This window comes from Saccostrea cucullata, unplaced genomic scaffold (genome assembly GCF_032062105.1).
Source record: "Saccostrea cucullata isolate Sc308-1 unplaced genomic scaffold, CSIRO_AGI_Scuc_v1 ctg155, whole genome shotgun sequence".
Lineage (NCBI taxonomy): Eukaryota > Metazoa > Mollusca > Bivalvia > Ostreida > Ostreidae > Saccostrea > Saccostrea cuccullata.
In genome coordinates this window covers 323,916-343,014 of record NW_026930491.1, presented here as the reverse complement: position 1 = coordinate 343,014, position 19,099 = coordinate 323,916, and the positions used below count along the sequence as shown (strand labels likewise).

Below are 19,099 nucleotides of genomic sequence, written 5' to 3'. Positions count from 1 at the left end.
GCTTCAGATCCAATACACAAAAGACATAGAAGAAAACACTAACATAAATTATAGCTGATGATTAGAGTTCGTACAAAGACAGTCTATCAATATCCTCAATATTTTTTAAGGTTGGATATTTTTTTTCCCCCAGAAAATTCCTATGAACTTTATTTCATTGGTCCAATAGTTCAGGATTCGTGCAATCTGATTAAAATCATATCCTTTGATCCGCTCACATAGATCGCTACGCAAGCGATTGTATAGCGATCTATGTGAGCGGATCAAACATCTGATTTTAATCAGATTTGGATTCGTGAGTACTATTTTAAGCCAAAATGAATTTTAAGTTTGTAAGTTATGGTTGAATAAAAACAATGACATACGATTTATACAAGTAAATGAAAAAGTATAGAAAATTCATAAGAAAACGACTTGAGTCAGTCAATGCCTCCTTCAAATATCCCTATACTAGGAATACAGCTGTATGAAAAGTTATCGGTCTTATAACAGTGGATACGGAGAGGGACAGGCCGACTTTGGGGCAGTAATTCATAATAATGTACTAATTTTTGGACGTCATTTCTATAAATACCGCTGATCGAATTTTAAAGTTTACAATTCTTCAGCATACCTTATATGGAGACAAGTACTTTTTGTATTGATAAATTTTGTATACGGGTAATAAATGCATAACAAATGTCTATTTCAGCTTCAGGATGCGCGCGCGCGCGAGAGGAGAAAAATAATTAAGACGGCTATTGGGTCTATTTTTGAATGTGACACGAAACAAGAGTTATCAAAGACCTTGGCATGTACCAATACGGTCCCTATAAGGCAAAGTAAAAAGAACTACCCGTCTTTTTTCCCCTTATAAGGACGCAGTTACCAAACTAATGGGCGTGGGTCTATGTTCTCTGTAAATGTTGTACGACTATATATATAGCGTTGCAGGTTATTGGAAACGACAGACTTGTTAATCGAATCAATATACCCCTTTCACTGTTTACAATTAAAGGAAACTAAAATAGCGAGAAATGGCAGACGAAGATGTTGCAGCTTTAGTTATTGACAATGGATCCGGAATGTGTAAAGCCGGATTCGCCGGAGACGATGCCCCCAGGGCTGTGTTCCCCTCCATTGTCGGACGCCCCAGACATATGGTAAGGCAACGATAACACAATTCTCAGATATCAATGCATATTTAGTAAATTATGAAAAAGTTTAAATCATATATAAAATCATCATAAAATTAATATTTGCTTCAGACACATACATTAAAGAGTAGTCCGAAATATTTTACGTTTTCAAGATTTGATTTTTTTTTATGTGCAAGGAAAACTTCAGAACCGGCTCCATAACAGAAACTGGAAATTTCGCCGCCTCCAACATGAGTTGATTTTCGACATTTGCGAACCGAATTAATACAGAAAACAGAATGTATCAATATCTCAATACATCTAGTACTCTCCAATATTTATTAAATGAAAACATCACTCCACATTTCGATTAAGTACTTGCAAGATTTTAAAATGCATGCAAAGAAAACAAATCTCGTCAGTCCGATAAGATGTTTTCATCGGATTGTTTATTTTATAAACGAATCATAAAAAACGATGTTGATGACTGGTGAGTCTAAAAGTATTGTACTATTATTACATCGTGAGTTTGTCATTTAAAGGTTCTCAAGTATCGAAAATCAACCCGAGATTGCTGCATCTGGTTGGAGGCGGCGAATTCCCAGTTTTCGTAATGGCACCGGTTCTGACGTTTTCCTGGCACGTAAAATATCAAAATCGCAAAAAAGCGAAGAAAACGCAAGATATATCGAACTAGTAAAAGAGAGGGACATAAATCGACATGTGAAAGTTTTTGGTATGAAATAATTCAGAAACAAAATTTTTCAGGGTGTGATGGTTGGTATGGGACAGAAGGACAGCTATGTAGGAGACGAGGCCCAGAGCAAGCGAGGTATCCTCACGCTCAAATATCCCATCGAACACGGCATCGTCACAAACTGGGACGACATGGAGAAGATCTGGCATCACACCTTCTACAATGAACTCCGTGTGGCCCCAGAGGAACACCCCGTCCTTCTGACCGAGGCTCCACTTAACCCAAAAGCTAACAGAGAAAAGATGACACAGATCATGTTCGAAACCTTCAACTCTCCCGCCATGTACGTCGCTATCCAGGCTGTACTTTCCCTGTACGCTTCCGGTCGTACAACAGGTATTGTTCTCGATTGTGGAGACGGTGTATCTCACACTGTACCCATCTACGAGGGATACGCCCTTCCCCACGCCATCATGAGATTGGATCTCGCTGGACGTGATCTGACAGACTACTTCATGAAAATCTTCACAGAACGTGGATATTCCTTCACCACCACAGCTGAAAGAGAAATCGTCAGAGACATTAAAGAGAAATTGTGCTATGTTGCTCTAGACTTTGAACAAGAAATGGCAACTGCTGCCCAATCATCATCTTTAGAGAAGAGCTACGAACTTCCTGACGGTCAGGTCATCACCATTGGCAACGAACGATTCAGGTGCCCAGAGGCCATGTTCCAGCCGTCCTTCCTTGGAATGGAATCCTCTGGAATCCATGAAACTACATTCAACAGCATCATGAAATGTGATGTTGATATCCGTAAAGACTTGTATGCTAATACAGTATTATCTGGTGGTTCAACTATGTTTCCCGGCATTGCTGACCGTATGCAGAAAGAAATCACAGCTTTAGCTCCCAGCACAATGAAGATCAAGATCATTGCTCCTCCAGAGAGGAAATACTCCGTCTGGATCGGTGGTTCTATCCTTGCTTCTCTATCCACCTTCCAACAGATGTGGATCAGCAAACAGGAATACGACGAATCTGGTCCATCCATCGTCCACAGGAAGTGCTTTTAAAAACGAGCTGTGAATTCAGCTAGTGGACAAAATTATGCATAGTTCACATTGCAATAATGTGTAAACAATGTGTTTAGTATGAAACTATCATCCCTTATCGTTTTGGATTGGGGGTATAATTAATGACATTGTTTAACGGGTACAGTTATTGATAAATTACATATAATAGACTATTCTGTATGTCTGTCAGTAAAATATCATCTGGTACTATCATTGTCGATTTGTTTTATTATGTAGCTTATAATGTAGCTTAGAGAGTTGTACATAAAATTGCTCAAAAGATGAAACTGAATGAAGGAAAAAATAAAATGAATTGAATTTATTCAAAAGCTTTTTACGTTGTGCACGAATTTCCTTGTATGTACGTTATTTAGATGTCAGACATTCTTCAAAGTCTTAACGTTTTACGGAGTAGAAGACTTTTGTTGAAAATATACGTATGAAATACTGTAGAAGTACTTTTTTCCGCATGGTATTAATTTATTTACGCTATGTACGCGGTCACAAATTTTCCGCGGAAATTTGTCCGAGCGTACTTAATATAAATGTAAGGCATTTAGTATTAATTTATTTACGCTATGTACGCGGTCACAAATTTTCCGCGGAAATTTGTCCGAGCGTACTTAATATAAATGTAAGGCATTTAGTGACCGTCTAAGAAATCCGCGTAATTTTCTACCCGCAGATGAAACAGAAATTGAAATTCCGCGGAATTATGACCCCGTGAAAATAAAAGTACTACTATTAAGCACTATTGCTATTTATATTTCTAATAGATGTAGCGCAATTCTCTGTTATCCTTGGACTTTCATTACCTTTTCCCCGGTCATTAAGAATAAAAATAACTGCATCCAATCATGAGATAGGGTCTTCTATATCAAAAGATTAAATATTTTTGCTTTTTGCATCAAAAGATATCACTATATAGGATCTATAAGATGATATAACCAAATTGACTCAAAAAATTTTTGGCTAATCCGAATTTTCTCTGTTTTCTTAATTTCTTAGGATATTTAAGTTATTTTTATATGCGCCCTATATTTAATTTTGTCTTATTTTCACATATGGTAAAGCAGTCATATGGAGATACAAAAGGATACAAAAACAAAACGTTTTGACCGTTTAGTAAGAGAGTAAAAACACTTTCTATGGATTTTTAGCTCATATCTGTACTTAGAGGAGAAGCTAACATAATTGTAGATTGTTTGGAAATTCATATTTATTTTATATATTTTAAAACTTTAGTTCCTTATTATTAATTTAGCTAACATTTGAAAAATTATCCTAGTCTTTGATTGTGTAAAAATTATAAATAAATTCGTAGTTTTATGATAATTTTGAGAAGCAGAAAAGAAGATATTTTCATACCACCATTCGGCCAAAAGTATAGTCCCTGCTAGTTTTCGAACACGATATACCAGGGACCTATATACTATACTAGTTATTTAGTATATAGGTCCCTGGATATACCATTTCTATTTAAAGTTGTTCAATTGTGATGAGGAAAGAAAAATATGGTCTTTTAAATCTTTCACCTAAATATATAAGACATTTAAGCAAATATACATATATATTTCATCTACTCAAAAACTAGAGAAGAATCTTACCTTAAAAGTGAAATTCTGGCAACTTTGTGTTTCATATACAGTATCTTGCATAAGCTTTAATATAAAGTTTTATTTATCATTTTCACCACTGGGAAGTTTAAAAACACAGTGCATAATACATATAAATACTATTTTGCGGAAACGTTTGAAAAACTTTTTGCGGGAAAGTAAAAATGACATGTTTTGACTTTTTATTTTTCAGAAACGTAACACTGTTTTTAAGAAGCATTAGTTTTACGAAGATTCATGTGTAATATGCAAAAGAAGTTTTCGGATTTTAAAGTTATTAAATAGTGCTTTTAAAATATCCTATTGCTACTTGAATAACAAAAACAAATTCAAAGAATAGGTTATTGTCCCTCGCTTTTGCAAAGGAGAGGGGACATTAAACTTCATTGGTCTATCTGCTAGTTAGTCAGTGTGCAACAAAAATTTTGACCTTGGTCATAACTTTTGAATTAGAAGAGATAGGGTTTTCATATAAATTTCACATGTACAAATCCTGTGGCAAGACCTTTGCAAACATATTATGACTTAATTTTCAAATATTTCATCAGAATTGCTAACAGTATCTCCCATTAACTTAGACACCGACAGCGAGGGACCACAATTCCTTTAATTTTCTTATTGCACTACATCTGCATAGCAATGTTTTAAACACCACATCAATTTATTTAAATTACTGCGTGGTAACCTTATCATCTTATTTGATAAAGAAACACCAACTGGGAAAAAGAAATGTAAATTATTTCAACATTTAATAGGTCTCTGAAACCAGAAGACCACGTCCCCTTTTTCCTCCCTCTCTCTAAGCTTTCCCTTTCCTATCACCAAAATCAAACAGGGCCGTATTTCTGACATCCCCTTCCAGATCCACCGATGTCCTAAAACCGTGTAAAACCTTCCTAAATAATGTTAAATTAATTAATTCTTTATCAATGGCATATGAAGATTACTTACAATTTGATGGCTAATTAAGAGAAGAAAATTACTCTAGCATAACAACACCCCCTCCTTGAAAGTCTCCTGTAAAACACATTTCTTCAATGGGGAAAGTCTACTCAGTATTCTAATGAAAAAATTGGACAGGTGAAATCTAGCTCTATATATCACAAAAATCAACCCTATATGTATAGCAGTTAACGCATCTAGCTACATGTATATTTGGCGGTTGCATTCCTAACTAATCCACTTGTGCATATGCTTACCTAGATGTTTTAGAGATTAACTCTGGTTAATATTTAAATTATGCAGGTGTTTTAATTGTTCGGATATTTGGTAGTAATGCATTGCACTATACGTTGTATTCGCCTATCCTCTCTTAGTGCAGCTGTAGTAAATGGGGGAACCTAACTTTGTTCGTAAGGATGTTTCAAATAAAGTGACAGATTACTGATGTTTTGAACATATTTTGTTGTACAATTCATACAAAAGGATTGGTTACAAGTTCAAGAAAAACTCAGAAAACCTTTCCCTTTGATATGTATGCTTAGATTACTGATCAACCAGAAACGGTCAGAACTAAGATAAATAGATGAATAACTAGATCAGTATACACTGTATGTACAAACTTAATTAATCAAATAAAGAAATAAATGAATTTAGATAAAGAAATAAAATCCCAGAAAAATAAAATTCACACTAAAAATGTTTTAAAATTAACCAAAACTTTGTAATCGCACCTTTAGATGATGAATAAAAAAGGGTCTGATAAAAACCAAACAACAAACAAGTCATAATGTTAATACTATTTTATAACTGTTTTAATCGACCATGAACAGCTGACTTGTATCACAAGTTTGCGCAGTTTATACTGACGTGTCATTTCTTCGTCATGCCTCTGGACACACACCTACAGCTAGAAATGATCGTCTCAGCTTTTTTTTAAATACCTGAAACCTGTTGACACATATTCATACCGACCTCTGTTAAACCACTTCCTGCGGGTATATCAGGTTATTCCCAGATATTTAATCTCAAACACCTTTTTACCATATAAGGTAATTTTTTTCTAGTTGACCGTGTATTTAAACAGACGCTTTGATTGGGCTCTTCATTCACAAGATAACATTTTACCTGGAGATTCTACAGTGAAGAGAATTTAATTTTACAACCAAAAATGGGAGACGAAGACGTTGCAGCTTTAGTTATTGACAATGGATCCGGAATGTGTAAAGCCGGATTCGCCGGAGACGATGCCCCCAGGGCTGTGTTCCCCTCCATCGTCGGACGCCCCAGACATCAGGTAAGAAAAAATTTGATTTTCACAATTGTAAAAGACAGAAAAGCTTAGGTTCTTTGTTAACTCTGTCCTGTTTTCTCTTGTCTCTTTGATAATTATGTACTACCAGTATTTCTTTTCTATAAAAAAGATTTAAAAATCAAATTGAAAATGAAAAACTATCATTGACCTTGGTATAACAAAATTGAGGCGTGGCACTTATATAAAAACAATTTTACAAAAGAAAGTCTACTGTGAATGTGATTAGCTTTCATACAAGTTATTAAGCTTGTACAAATGCCCACAGTTTCAGTCTAAATCTGCAAGTATCAAGTCTGTATAATTAAATATATAAGTTTCGATATTAAAAATGCTTTTTATGTCACACCTCATAAAACAGAGTCGCCATATTGTAGTGTTGCTTAGAAAAACCAGAAGTCTGAAACAAAAAAAGTGAAATGAGTCCTAAATTATATTGCACCAAAACAACGTTGAAGTCTTGGATCTACACTTGGTCATGCAACCACGTGTGAACTAAGCATCTCTAGCTATAGCGTTGAGGGGATGATTATTAAGATTTGAATTTATTTCTTGCTAAAATAGTTCATGCAATTTTGATGTATTAAAATTCACGAATGTTTAAATTACTTTAAAGGGTGTGATGGTTGGTATGGGACAGAAGGACAGCTATGTAGGAGATGAGGCCCAGAGCAAGAGAGGTATCCTCACCCTCAAATACCCCATCGAACACGGCATCGTCACAAACTGGGACGACATGGAGAAGATCTGGCATCACACCTTCTACAATGAACTCCGTGTGGCCCCAGAGGAACACCCCGTCCTTCTGACCGAGGCTCCACTTAACCCAAAAGCCAACAGAGAAAAGATGACACAGATCATGTTCGAAACCTTCAACTCCCCCGCCATGTACGTCGCCATCCAGGCTGTACTTTCCCTGTACGCTTCCGGTCGTACAACTGGTATTGTACTCGACTCTGGAGACGGTGTATCTCACACAGTACCCATCTACGAGGGATACGCCCTTCCCCACGCCATCATGAGATTGGATCTCGCTGGACGTGATCTGACAGACTACCTCATGAAAATCCTCACAGAACGTGGATATTCTTTCACAACCACAGCTGAAAGAGAAATCGTCAGAGACATAAAAGAGAAATTGTGCTATGTTGCTCTAGACTTTGAACAGGAAATGGCAACTGCTGCCCAATCATCATCTTTAGAGAAGAGCTACGAACTTCCTGACGGTCAGGTCATCACCATTGGCAACGAGCGATTCAGGTGCCCAGAGGCCATGTTCCAGCCGTCCTTCCTTGGAATGGAATCCTCTGGAATCCATGAAACCACATACAACAGTATCATGAAATGTGATGTTGATATCCGTAAAGACTTGTATGCTAATACTGTATTATCTGGTGGTTCAACCATGTATCCCGGTATTGCTGACCGTATGCAGAAAGAAATCACAGCTTTGGCCCCCAGCACAATGAAGATCAAGATCATTGCTCCACCAGAGAGGAAATACTCCGTCTGGATCGGTGGTTCTATCCTTGCTTCTCTATCCACCTTCCAACAGATGTGGATCAGCAAACAGGAATACGACGAATCTGGTCCATCTATCGTCCATAGGAAATGTTTTTAAAGACTCGCTTGAACTTAAACTACATTTAATTTTTACATATTGAAGAATGGTACATATTATCATGGATTCACAACCATAATATTTCATTTTTGATAATTTTTGTATTTTGTTATTTATATATACAAATGTTATTTATATGATAATAAATCTTAAACGACCGATGTATTGGATTTTACTTAATGAGATATATTCAGGATATAATCCAGCGTGTGCGCAGTGCTAGGACAAACACGTGGTGAAGCAAATGAATAGATTACTACTGAAAAAATGCAATTTATTCGATATCATTGTTTAAAATACAGAATCTGGACAAACACATAAAGTTACATCTGATTTATAAGATACAACGAAAATTATCATATTAATGGACATTTAATGTAAACATAAAGCACATTAAATACTGCATAAATATAGTAGTGAGTAACAGTGCCCCTTTGTGGACAGATAGTAACTAGTATGAGGCCAGAAGACATGAGGCGCAATGATATAATACTAATTTGTGAATGAAGCATTGCTTCCCGAACAAAAATTCTAACAGAATATTCAACTACAATGCATTTGCCCAAGATTCAAAAGGGGCGACATTTTTCATATACATGTAATCCGTTTGCAATTCCCTTGAATTGCTACTATCAGTAGATAATAAAATTATAAATATATAAAGTTGTATACGAAGAGAAACAGAAGAACGTGTCGTCATAGTACATTTTATAATAATATTTATTCTTTTTATTTGAAAATATCACATGGTATCATAACTATTACAGTATTTCGGCGAATTTTATTTTGCAATGAAAATTAAATTGTGGAAGAACTGTTTGGAAGGTCGAACAGAATTAATAATGATTGTATACTAATGATTGCAAAAATATAGACGAGATCACCGAATTAACGATAAGCTGATAGAATGACTAATACAACAAGTATTCGTTGTACCTGTTTACTGATGTGTCATATTCGTCATGCTTTATGAACACCTGTTGTAAAATAAGTCGACTCAGCTGTTTACGAAGTTCATACCTATATTTACATAAAATGACAAAGTACATTTTCAACATACCTTAACCTTTTTCTACTCGGATAATTTCAGATATTTTTTAACCGTAATACACGCCATACTTTTTACGAATCGGGTTGTCAAACCTCGCGAGAAGTGCATGGTCAGATTTTGTTTGTCATTTCGAAGTGACTCGGGTGTTTTCATGTTTTGAAGCTAGGTCTCTTTACTTTGTTTGATTTTACATCTGAGCCGTGGTATCTATTGGAAAATAAATAACGCCTAGATATACATGTAAAATTGATCCAGGGTATTTTGCAACCCAGAGAGGTCTGTTTGTCAATAAAGACGGATTTCAGTTTACGAGTGGTTACACGAGTTATAGTAGATTGAAGGTATCCTTGTTATAATGACAGCTTAAGGGGGATGTACAAGCCATATTGGATCTAGTCTGGTGTAAAATAAGAAATACCAAGAATGCGCTTAATACTCTACTAAACTAGCCCAAAGTTACTCAAAGTGCTACTGCACTAATTACCTACTGTTAGAGACCAAAATTAGTAAACGATTAAGTTTATTTTGGCTTAATTAGGAGGAAATTAATCATGTTAGAACTGCGCAGCTACAGCATTTACGAGATGATAAATGCATTGAAAATGGTGTTAGTTTGATTCATTGATAATATGGCTACAACCATTTGTTTCGCTTTTTTCTTCTCATTATCCATAATTCTTGAAAATTTTATTTTTCATATGGGTGTCTTCCTGAGGCAATGTGTTTATTTCGTCCGCCATTCCTCTGTCACACAGAGTTCGAATAACATTGATTTTAGAATAAATATGACCATAATAACATCAAGACAAGAAATTACTAAGTAATAATCATTAGGTTATATTGCTTACTACTTATATTTGTTGCATCGCATTATCTGATTAATGAAAAAACGCGATTTTAACCCTACTCCAGCAAATCGGGAAAAACTTTTCTGTTTACAGTTCGAGTTTCCTTGTAAAAATTATTCCACTGAGCACGTGGTTGGCATGTTCAGATATCTGCTGTGGATAGATCCGTTTATTACCATGATTATATTTAATTTTTCATGGAACAAGTCTTGATAATTTGTTGGTTTCTTTAAAACTCAAGAAAAAAATATAAAAATGTCCTAAACATATGTGTTAACGACGGGTCTTTTTTCTGTGGCGATAGAAGTTATTTTCAAATGAGGCACTGCAAGGAGGATGCTTAGCATTTAATTTGAAAATGTCAAACAATATGCAGTGCATGAAAAACAAATTGTAATTACATGTCTTACATTCTAAAATTGGTACATATGTATATTTTGTTTAGAAGTTAGATAGAAAAAATAGGCAGTTATAGGATTTCCTTGAGGCACCTCACATAAATAGCTAGATTGTTTGCAATGACCAACACATTGTATGGAGTAATGTTTAGACATAAAAACGCATCATGTCTCATAATGTTGACAACGTTAATTTGTAAGCTCTCTTCGCTCATTGAACATACGAAGCTTGATAAAATATATTGAGTTGTTTCTTTGAAATTTAGAAGGAGTACAATGTTTGCAAAGAAAGGTCCATTGCATATGCTATGTCTATCATCGCAAAAAAAGTGAGACCCCCCCCCCCCCCCGAAAATCCTATGTTTGTTTTTCAAAATAGTTCAAAATCGTGCAAAAGATTCAATTATTTTGCATAACTAATGAAGTACGTGATGGAATATGTACTAGCCTTATAAGAACACTTGTTATAAAAATATTTGGTTGCCCTCTCTCCCGATCTACTGCCTGGAAATGGCCCGACTCATTTTTTTTTTACATCCCATTACACAATTTTTTTTCTTTTTCTTCCGTCAACAGTTATGTTTAAATTTTAAGGAATTTCTTTCTCACCTATAAATACGGACCCAATAATTTTTCCCTGAGTTAGGAGGACCACCAAACGTCATTTTAAAGATGGTATAAAATATTTAATTATGTTGATTTTTTTTTCTTTGTTAATTTTACTTTGTAAAATTTTAATTTTGACAATATGGGCAAATAGAATTTTCGTCACAAGTACCTGCATGAGGTCATTTTCAGATTGTGACATCACAGACAAGGAGCAAAACTTCAGCATATGCTATTAATAGAACTTGTGTTTGGCTATGTTTCTAATTTGAATTGTGGTTTTGTAGATATAGTTCGAACTTTTTGATCACCCCTGGTACTAGTAGGTATTAAAACAAGGTCATTCAGATCGATTATATGTGTCTTATTTCTTTGTCAGTTTGTGTTTCATTGGTGATAATGAAAATTTTGATTGATAATATGTTATCTATTGCAAACTTACAAACTCTTAATTTTTAACTTTGATGGTGCTCATTTTTCCTTACCTGGAATCAAAGAGTTTATATTTAAGATTTTTTTTATATCAATACGTACACTATTTAACAAATGTTCGATAATAATACCAAATAAATTAAATATTACTTCAAGCCACACTATAACACCTTTCCTCTTTAAAAAGTTTTCATATTATTTGAAATATTTTGCAACTGTAATTCTCTTCTACATTTAAAGATTGTTATGTCCCTCCATATTAAGAAGAGGTCTGGAAAACAAAATTCTGTGCTAAAAATAGACCACGTGCTGCTATCCATGAACTACTTTCATGGTTATTTGCACTCTTTTTGAAGACAATGGTACCTTGTTTTGAACTTGAAATTATCATTTAAAAGTGCAAAATTTTGACATTTTCTCAACAAATGGTTGTAGAGAGAACATTAATGCACAGTTTGCATATTTTTTTGGATTTTTTAAGGCTCTGCTGAATTCTGTAGCTGCGCAGTTCTAAAGAGCATATTAAAAGCATTTTTCTGCAAAAGTATCGATTATATATACACAACATGCATTCAGTTACGCATATTTATTGTATCTTTATCATAAGGACTTAAAATTTGATCAAAATATAGAGTATTTTAGCCATTTAAAGAAATGTTTACATTTTGATCTCACTGCACTAAAGGTGGCCGGACATCCCCCTTAAAAATGGAAGGGGACTGTTGACGGTGTTAACAGGCAAGTTTTGTTTTGCATATAGAACAATTAACTGGTTGATATATTCGGATTGAGAATTGATAACGTATTCGTTGAAGAAAAATACCGGCATTGTATAGATAAAAATATTCTTCTTTTTTTTTTTTAAATCTGAATCTCACAGCTGATGTTTAAAAACCCCAATTTCATATGAATAAAACAAGCACCCAGTTAAAAGTTAGCTTATTAATTATTACTGCCCTTGTGGTTGTGGGTTTGATAAATTGAGCGATATAAGGACATGAAGAAACATGATTTTGATTGTGAGAATCTTCGTCGGATAAGCACGGGCGATCTCGTCTTTTACTCAGACGAGATCACCCATGGGTGTCCGAAGATGAGTGAAAATTGAGAATATGTGAAACAAAAAAAAAATTACCCATGAACAGAACGGCAAACCTTAAGAAAAAAGGGGTGGGGGTAAAGTTGTACATGCAGACTGAAATGTTGAGGGCAATGATTGCCTTCTCTTCATTATGTCTGCTTTAAAAATTGGGCCATATTTACTCATTTTATTCTATATGTTTCAAACACATTGCTTTCATTAAAAAAAAAAATCTGAAATAACACGTATTTTCTATTATGAAATGAATATTAGTACAATGTAATAACTCTTTAGATTAGATCCTTTGGTCCGCTCGTTTAGACTCGCTGCATTATATGTTAAATGTATTATTTGCTATTTTGTAAACTGATGGGCTGTATTGCCCAAAATTATATTCTGAATAAAATATATTCATATAAACTGCTAAATCACAAATGTACCAATATTATGGATTCATGTAAGGTTAGACTTTATGTAAATATATAAGATCTTATGTTGGTGACAGCTAGTGTAGATAAGATAATGAAGTTCATATTCTTCCATAAAATTGATTACTTTCCACTATTTTACGCTTAACCAAATTAATAAATTATTACTGATTCAAGGTCACACTTGGAGAGTAAATTATGCAAACCTTTCGAATTCCATTTTAAGCTTTTCTTTTTAACTCACCTGAGCTGAAAGCTCAAGTGAGCTTTTCTGATCACATTTTGTCCGGCGTCCGTCTGTCTGTCTGTCTAGCTGTCCGTCTGTCTGTAAACTTTTCACATTTTCATCTTCTTTTCAAGAAGTTTCACTGGGCCAATTTCAACCAAACTTGCCACAAAGTATCCTTAGGTGAAGGGGATTCAAGTTTGTTCAAATGAAGGGCCACGCCCTCTTCCAAGGGGAGATAATTATGAATTAGTGAAAAAATAATGGCATTTAAAAAAAAATCTTCTTCTCAAGAACCACTGGGCCAGGAAAGATGAAACTCATATGGAATCATCCTCAGGTAGTGTATATTCAAGTTTGTTCAAATCATGACCCCTGGGAATAGGGCGGGGCCACAATGGCCGACCAAAGTTTTACATAGAAATACATAGGAAAATTCTTTAAAAATCTTCTTCTAAAGAATAACAAAGCCATGATTGATCATATTTATAAGCATCCTCAGGTAGTGTAGATTCAAATTTGTTCAAATCATGACCCCTGGGGGTAGGGCGGGGCCACAATGGCCGACCAAAGTTTTACATAGAAATACATAGGAACATTCTTTAAAAATCTTCTTCTCAAGAATAACAAAGCTATGATTGATCATATTTATATGGAAGCATTCTCAGGTAGTGTAGATTCAAGTTTATTCAAATCATGACTCCCGGGTGTAGGACAGGGCCACAATGGCCGACCAAAGTTTTACATAGAAATACATAGGAAAATTCTTTAAAAATCTTCTTCTCAAGAATAACAAAGCCATGATTGGTCATATTTATATGGAAGCATCCTAAGGTAGTGTAGATAAAAAAAGTTCAAATTATGACCCCCGGGGGTAGGGCGGGGCCACAATGGCCGACCAAAGTTTTACATAGAAATACATAGGAAAATTCTTTAAAAATCTTCTTCTCAAGAAAAGCAAAGCCATGATTAGTCATATTTATATTGAGAGAAAATTCCTTAAAAATCTTCTTCTCAAGAAAAGCAAAGCCATGATTCGTCATATTTATATTGAAGCATCCTCAGGTAGTGTAGATTCAAGTTTGTTCAAATCATGACCCTGGGGGGTAGGGCGAGGCCACAATGGCCGACCAAAGTTTTACATAGAAATACATAGGAACATTCTTTAAAATTCTTCTTCTCAAGTAATAACAAAGCCATGATTGATCATATTTATAAGCATCCTCAGCTAGTGTAGATTCAAATTTGTTCAAATCATGACCCCTGGGGGTAGGGCGGGGCCACAATGGCCGACCAAAGTTTTACATAGAAATACATAGGAACATTCTTTAAAAATCTTCTTCTCAAGAATAACAAAGCCATGATTGATTATATTTGTATGGAAGCATCCTCAGGTAGTGTAGATTCAAGTTTGTTCAAATCATGACCCCCGGGGGTAGGGCAGGGCCACAATGGCCGACCAAAGTTTTACATAGAAATACATAGGAACATTCTTTAAAAATCTTCTTCTCAAGAATAACAAAGCCATGATTGGTCATATTTATATGGAAGCATCCTCAGGTAGTGTGGATTCAAGTTTGTTCAAATCATGACCCTCGGAGGTTGGGTGGGGCCACAATGGCCGACCAAAGTTTTACATAGAAATATATGGGAAAATTCTTTAAAAATCTTCCTCTCAAGAATAACAAAGCCATGATTGGTCATATTTATATGGAAGCATCCTCAGGTAGTGTGGATTCAAGTTTGTCCAAATCATGACCCCCGTAGGTTGGGCGGGACCACAATGGCCGACCAAAGTTTTACATAGAAATATATAGGAAAATTCTTTAAAAATCTTCTTTTGAAGAATAACAAAGCCATGACTGGTCATATTTATATGGAATCATTCTCATGTAGTGTAGATTCAAGTTTGTGCAAATCATTCCATCTCTCCTTTAAGGAATGGTTGGGACTACTTTTTGGTTTAAACTTTTCGATAATAAACTAATTTCTGCTTTTATGCTAGCCACAGTGCTCAGGTGAGCGATGTGGCCCATGGGCCTCTTGTTTCTTTTCTTTTTTCTTCTTTATTATTTATTTTGGGTTAATGCCGTGTTACATAAATGGTTTTTGTACTTAAATTTGAATTTAGTGAACGGAATCGAGGCATGTATCAACATTTTTTTTTTCAATTTGTAGACATAATGATAAAAAGAAGGATCATTACAGTATGAGAAAAACTGGCGATTAGGATGCAATTTCCAATCCAAGTTCTTCACCATTTCTACCCAGTTTGACGGAGACATGCTTTGGGAACATTAATACACGATCCATCCAAAGATTTTCTTTTTACTTGGGATAGGAAACCCTTGACATGTGTATCTAAAATATGGGAGATCTGAACAAGCCGGCGATAGTAATTGACAATGGTTCGGACATGTGTAAAGCCGGATATGCTGAAGATGACTGCCCCCGTGCTGTGTTTCCTACCATTGTCGGGCGACCCAAACAGAAGGCAAGGGAATTAATAAAATTAATGTAATATTATTAATATGACCCAAAAAAAATTATGATATGATTTATCAGCTATTTCAAATTTATATATTAATTTGCAAGTGTCTAACATGCTTCAACTATCGACCATTTGAAAAGTATTAATCTATTATGCCATACCAATAATGTCCATCATGTGTTATTTTGTAATTTATGATTAACATTCTCCGTTTTTCTATGATTGAAAAATTACCTTTAGTTTCCTTTTCAGGGTAACATTGTTGGTATAGAATACAAAGACACTTATGTAGGAGACGAGGCGAGGCCTAATGGAGGTATCCTCATCACAAATTATGAATTAAATTTTGTTACGAATAACGGAACAACACAAAAACCTATTATGGATAAATAAAAGATTCTTTTCAAATTTAAACCTTGATTGATGGTGCATGGAGTTTCTTTTTTCCGGAAGGAGGGGGTCTATTCTATTGTTACATTTTCATATAAGTTTTGACTTTCACATGAAAAGATGAACATTATAATTTCAGCTTTTTTTGTTTACACTTTCACAAATGAAAATGTTGCTATCTTTATTTATTTTGTGAAAAAAAGTCCTTTTAATATCATTTGCAAGATGCTTTAGACGGCAACGTTTTTTAATGGAATAAGTTTCTCAAGTGTTGCCATCAATTCCTCTATTGTCAATTTTTTCTCTCGATACATGTACAATGACTTTTTTAGCAAATATTATCTGATGGTAAGTCGAATGCTGACATATGTTGAAATGCAAATCGTTATCCGTTTATTTTCACACTATACTGTATACGGATTTTTTTTTCCATTAGCCAAGGAGATCACAGTGGATGTGAACGGTCGATAGAGGATGTTAACTCCTCCTTGGCCCCTGATCACACTTATGGTGTTTTATAGGTTCAAGCTTGTGTTTGATCCGCTCCTAGTCTGTAATACTAGTATGATATATGATCGCTGTTCGTTATCCTTATGTTCCTTTAAAATATGCCATTCCATTCCCATTCCCACCGTCATTTCATTAACATAAACCAAAATACATCTTTGAGACATAAAATTAAGCTATTAAGTGAATAGCATTTGTTTAAAATATATGACAAAAAAATTAAAATAACCACCATTGTCTGTATCACTTGCAATTTTCAAAATTGTTAATATTTACAGTGTATCCAATAAAACGTGGTATTGTCACTAGCTGGAATGATATGGAAAAAGTCTGGCATCACATCTTCTACAATGAACTTCGAGTGGCTCCAGAGGAACACCCCGTCCTTCTGACCGAGGCTCCACTTAACCCAAAAGCCAACAGAGAAAAGATGACACAGATCATGTTCGAAACCTTTAACTCCCCCGCCATGTACGTCGCTATCCAGGCTGTACTTTCCCTGTACGCTTCCGGTCGTACAACTGGTATTGTACTCGACTCTGGAGACGGTGTATCTCACACTGTACCCATCTACGAGGGATACGCCCTTCCCCACGCCATCATGAGACTGGATCTCGCTGGACGTGATCTGACAGATTACCTCATGAAAATCCTCACTGAACGCGGATATTCCTTCACAACCACAGCTGAAAGAGAAATTGTCAGAGACATAAAAGAGAAATTGTGCTATGTTGCTCTGGACTTTGAACAGGAAATGGCAACTGCTGCTTCATCATCATCCCTGGAGAAGAGCTATGAACTTCCTGACGGTCAGGTCATCACCATTGGCAACGAGCGATTCAAGTGCCCAGAAGCCATGTTCCAGCCGTCCTTACTTGGAATGGAATCTTCTGGAATCAATCAAACTACATACAACAGTATAATGAAATGTGACGTTGATGTTGATGTTAAAAAATTGTATGCTAATACAGTATTATCTGGTGGTTCAACCATGTATCCCGGTATTGCTGACCGTATGCAGAAGGAAATCACAGCTTTAGCCCCCAGCACAATGAAGATCAAGGTCATTGCTCCACCAGAGAGGAAATACTCCGTCTGGATTGGTGGTTCTATCCTTGCTTCTTTACCCACCTTTCAAGAGATTCGGATCAATAAACAGGAATACGACGAATCTGGTCCATCCATCGTCCACAAGAAGTGCTTTTAAAGACTCATGTAACCTTTAATATTTTTTATTACATTTAATATTTTTTATTACATTTAATTTCTGCTTATTGCAGAATGTTGCATATTTTTTATATGTATTTTTGATACTTTATATTTTGTTATTCATGTATACAAATGTTACGTGTACAATTACAAATCCTAAACGATACTTGCAAAAAAAAAAAGAAAAAAAAAAGAAAAATAATTTCTGGTTCAGTAAACAGAAATGATATAGGATGGAGCTATTTTAGAGGGGAGTTCCGATGAATCCAGAGAGAATCATTCAGATGAATTAGGAAAAAGCAAGCAGAGAACCAATCAAATGAATCGGGATAAAGCAAGCAGAGAACCAATCAGATGAATCAGGGCAAAGCAAGCAGAGAACCAATCAGATGAATCAGGATAAAGCAAGCAGAGAACCAATCAAATGAATCAGGATAAAGCAACCAGAGAACCAATCAGATGAATCAGGACAAAGTAATCAGAGAACCAATCAGATGAATCAGGACAAAGCAACCAGAGAACCTTGCAATCAGATGAATCAGGACAAAGCAGCCAGAGAACCAATCAGATGTATTAGGACAATGCAACCAGAAAATCAAAATCTGAAGAAAATTTATGCTTACTCAGTAATTCATTTTTTATCTAACCAGTCTTTAGAAATACGACAACATTTGTCATGCAAGGACATAAGATAAGTAAAGGAAAGTGAAGGTAATTTGATAATTTTTGAATTCAAATAATGGACCCAACACTAATTTTATCTTTAAGAAAAACCCAGTCTACAATAAAACATTTTTGTTAAATTCGGAGAAAAACAAAAGAGGTAAGTGACTCTAAAATACAATGTAGATGATTCTATTTAGTGTTGTTATGCACTGTATGTTGCCAAAACTAATTTTTTATCAATACAAACTATCAATCAACATATTATTGCAAAAATAATATGTCTAGCGAGAGACGAATCATTTTACAAATAATAATCCCTTCTGGTTTTCGGAGCTAAAAGTTCCTTGGCTACAAAAAATCTGAGATATCTGGCGTCCGCGAGAAACT

General features: G+C 35.1%; 2 protein-coding genes across 2 annotated transcripts; both read left to right on the top strand.

Moving 5' to 3' along the window:
- Positions 1-979: 979 nt before the first annotated feature.
- On the top strand, positions 980-2,891 carry LOC134228783 (actin, cytoplasmic-like). Its single transcript, XM_062710476.1, has 2 exons — positions 980-1,142; positions 1,887-2,891. The coding sequence occupies exons 1-2, from the start codon at positions 1,017-1,019 to the stop codon at positions 2,889-2,891; spliced, it is 1,131 nt and encodes a 376-aa protein (XP_062566460.1). The 5' UTR covers positions 980-1,016.
- A 3,668-nt stretch (positions 2,892-6,559) lies between these two features.
- LOC134228784 (actin-like) lies at positions 6,560-18,044 on the top strand. Its single transcript, XM_062710477.1, has 3 exons — positions 6,560-6,743; positions 7,375-8,116; positions 17,302-18,044. The coding sequence occupies exons 1-3, from the start codon at positions 6,618-6,620 to the stop codon at positions 18,042-18,044; spliced, it is 1,611 nt and encodes a 536-aa protein (XP_062566461.1). The 5' UTR covers positions 6,560-6,617.
- The last annotated feature ends 1,055 nt before the right edge of the window (positions 18,045-19,099 follow it).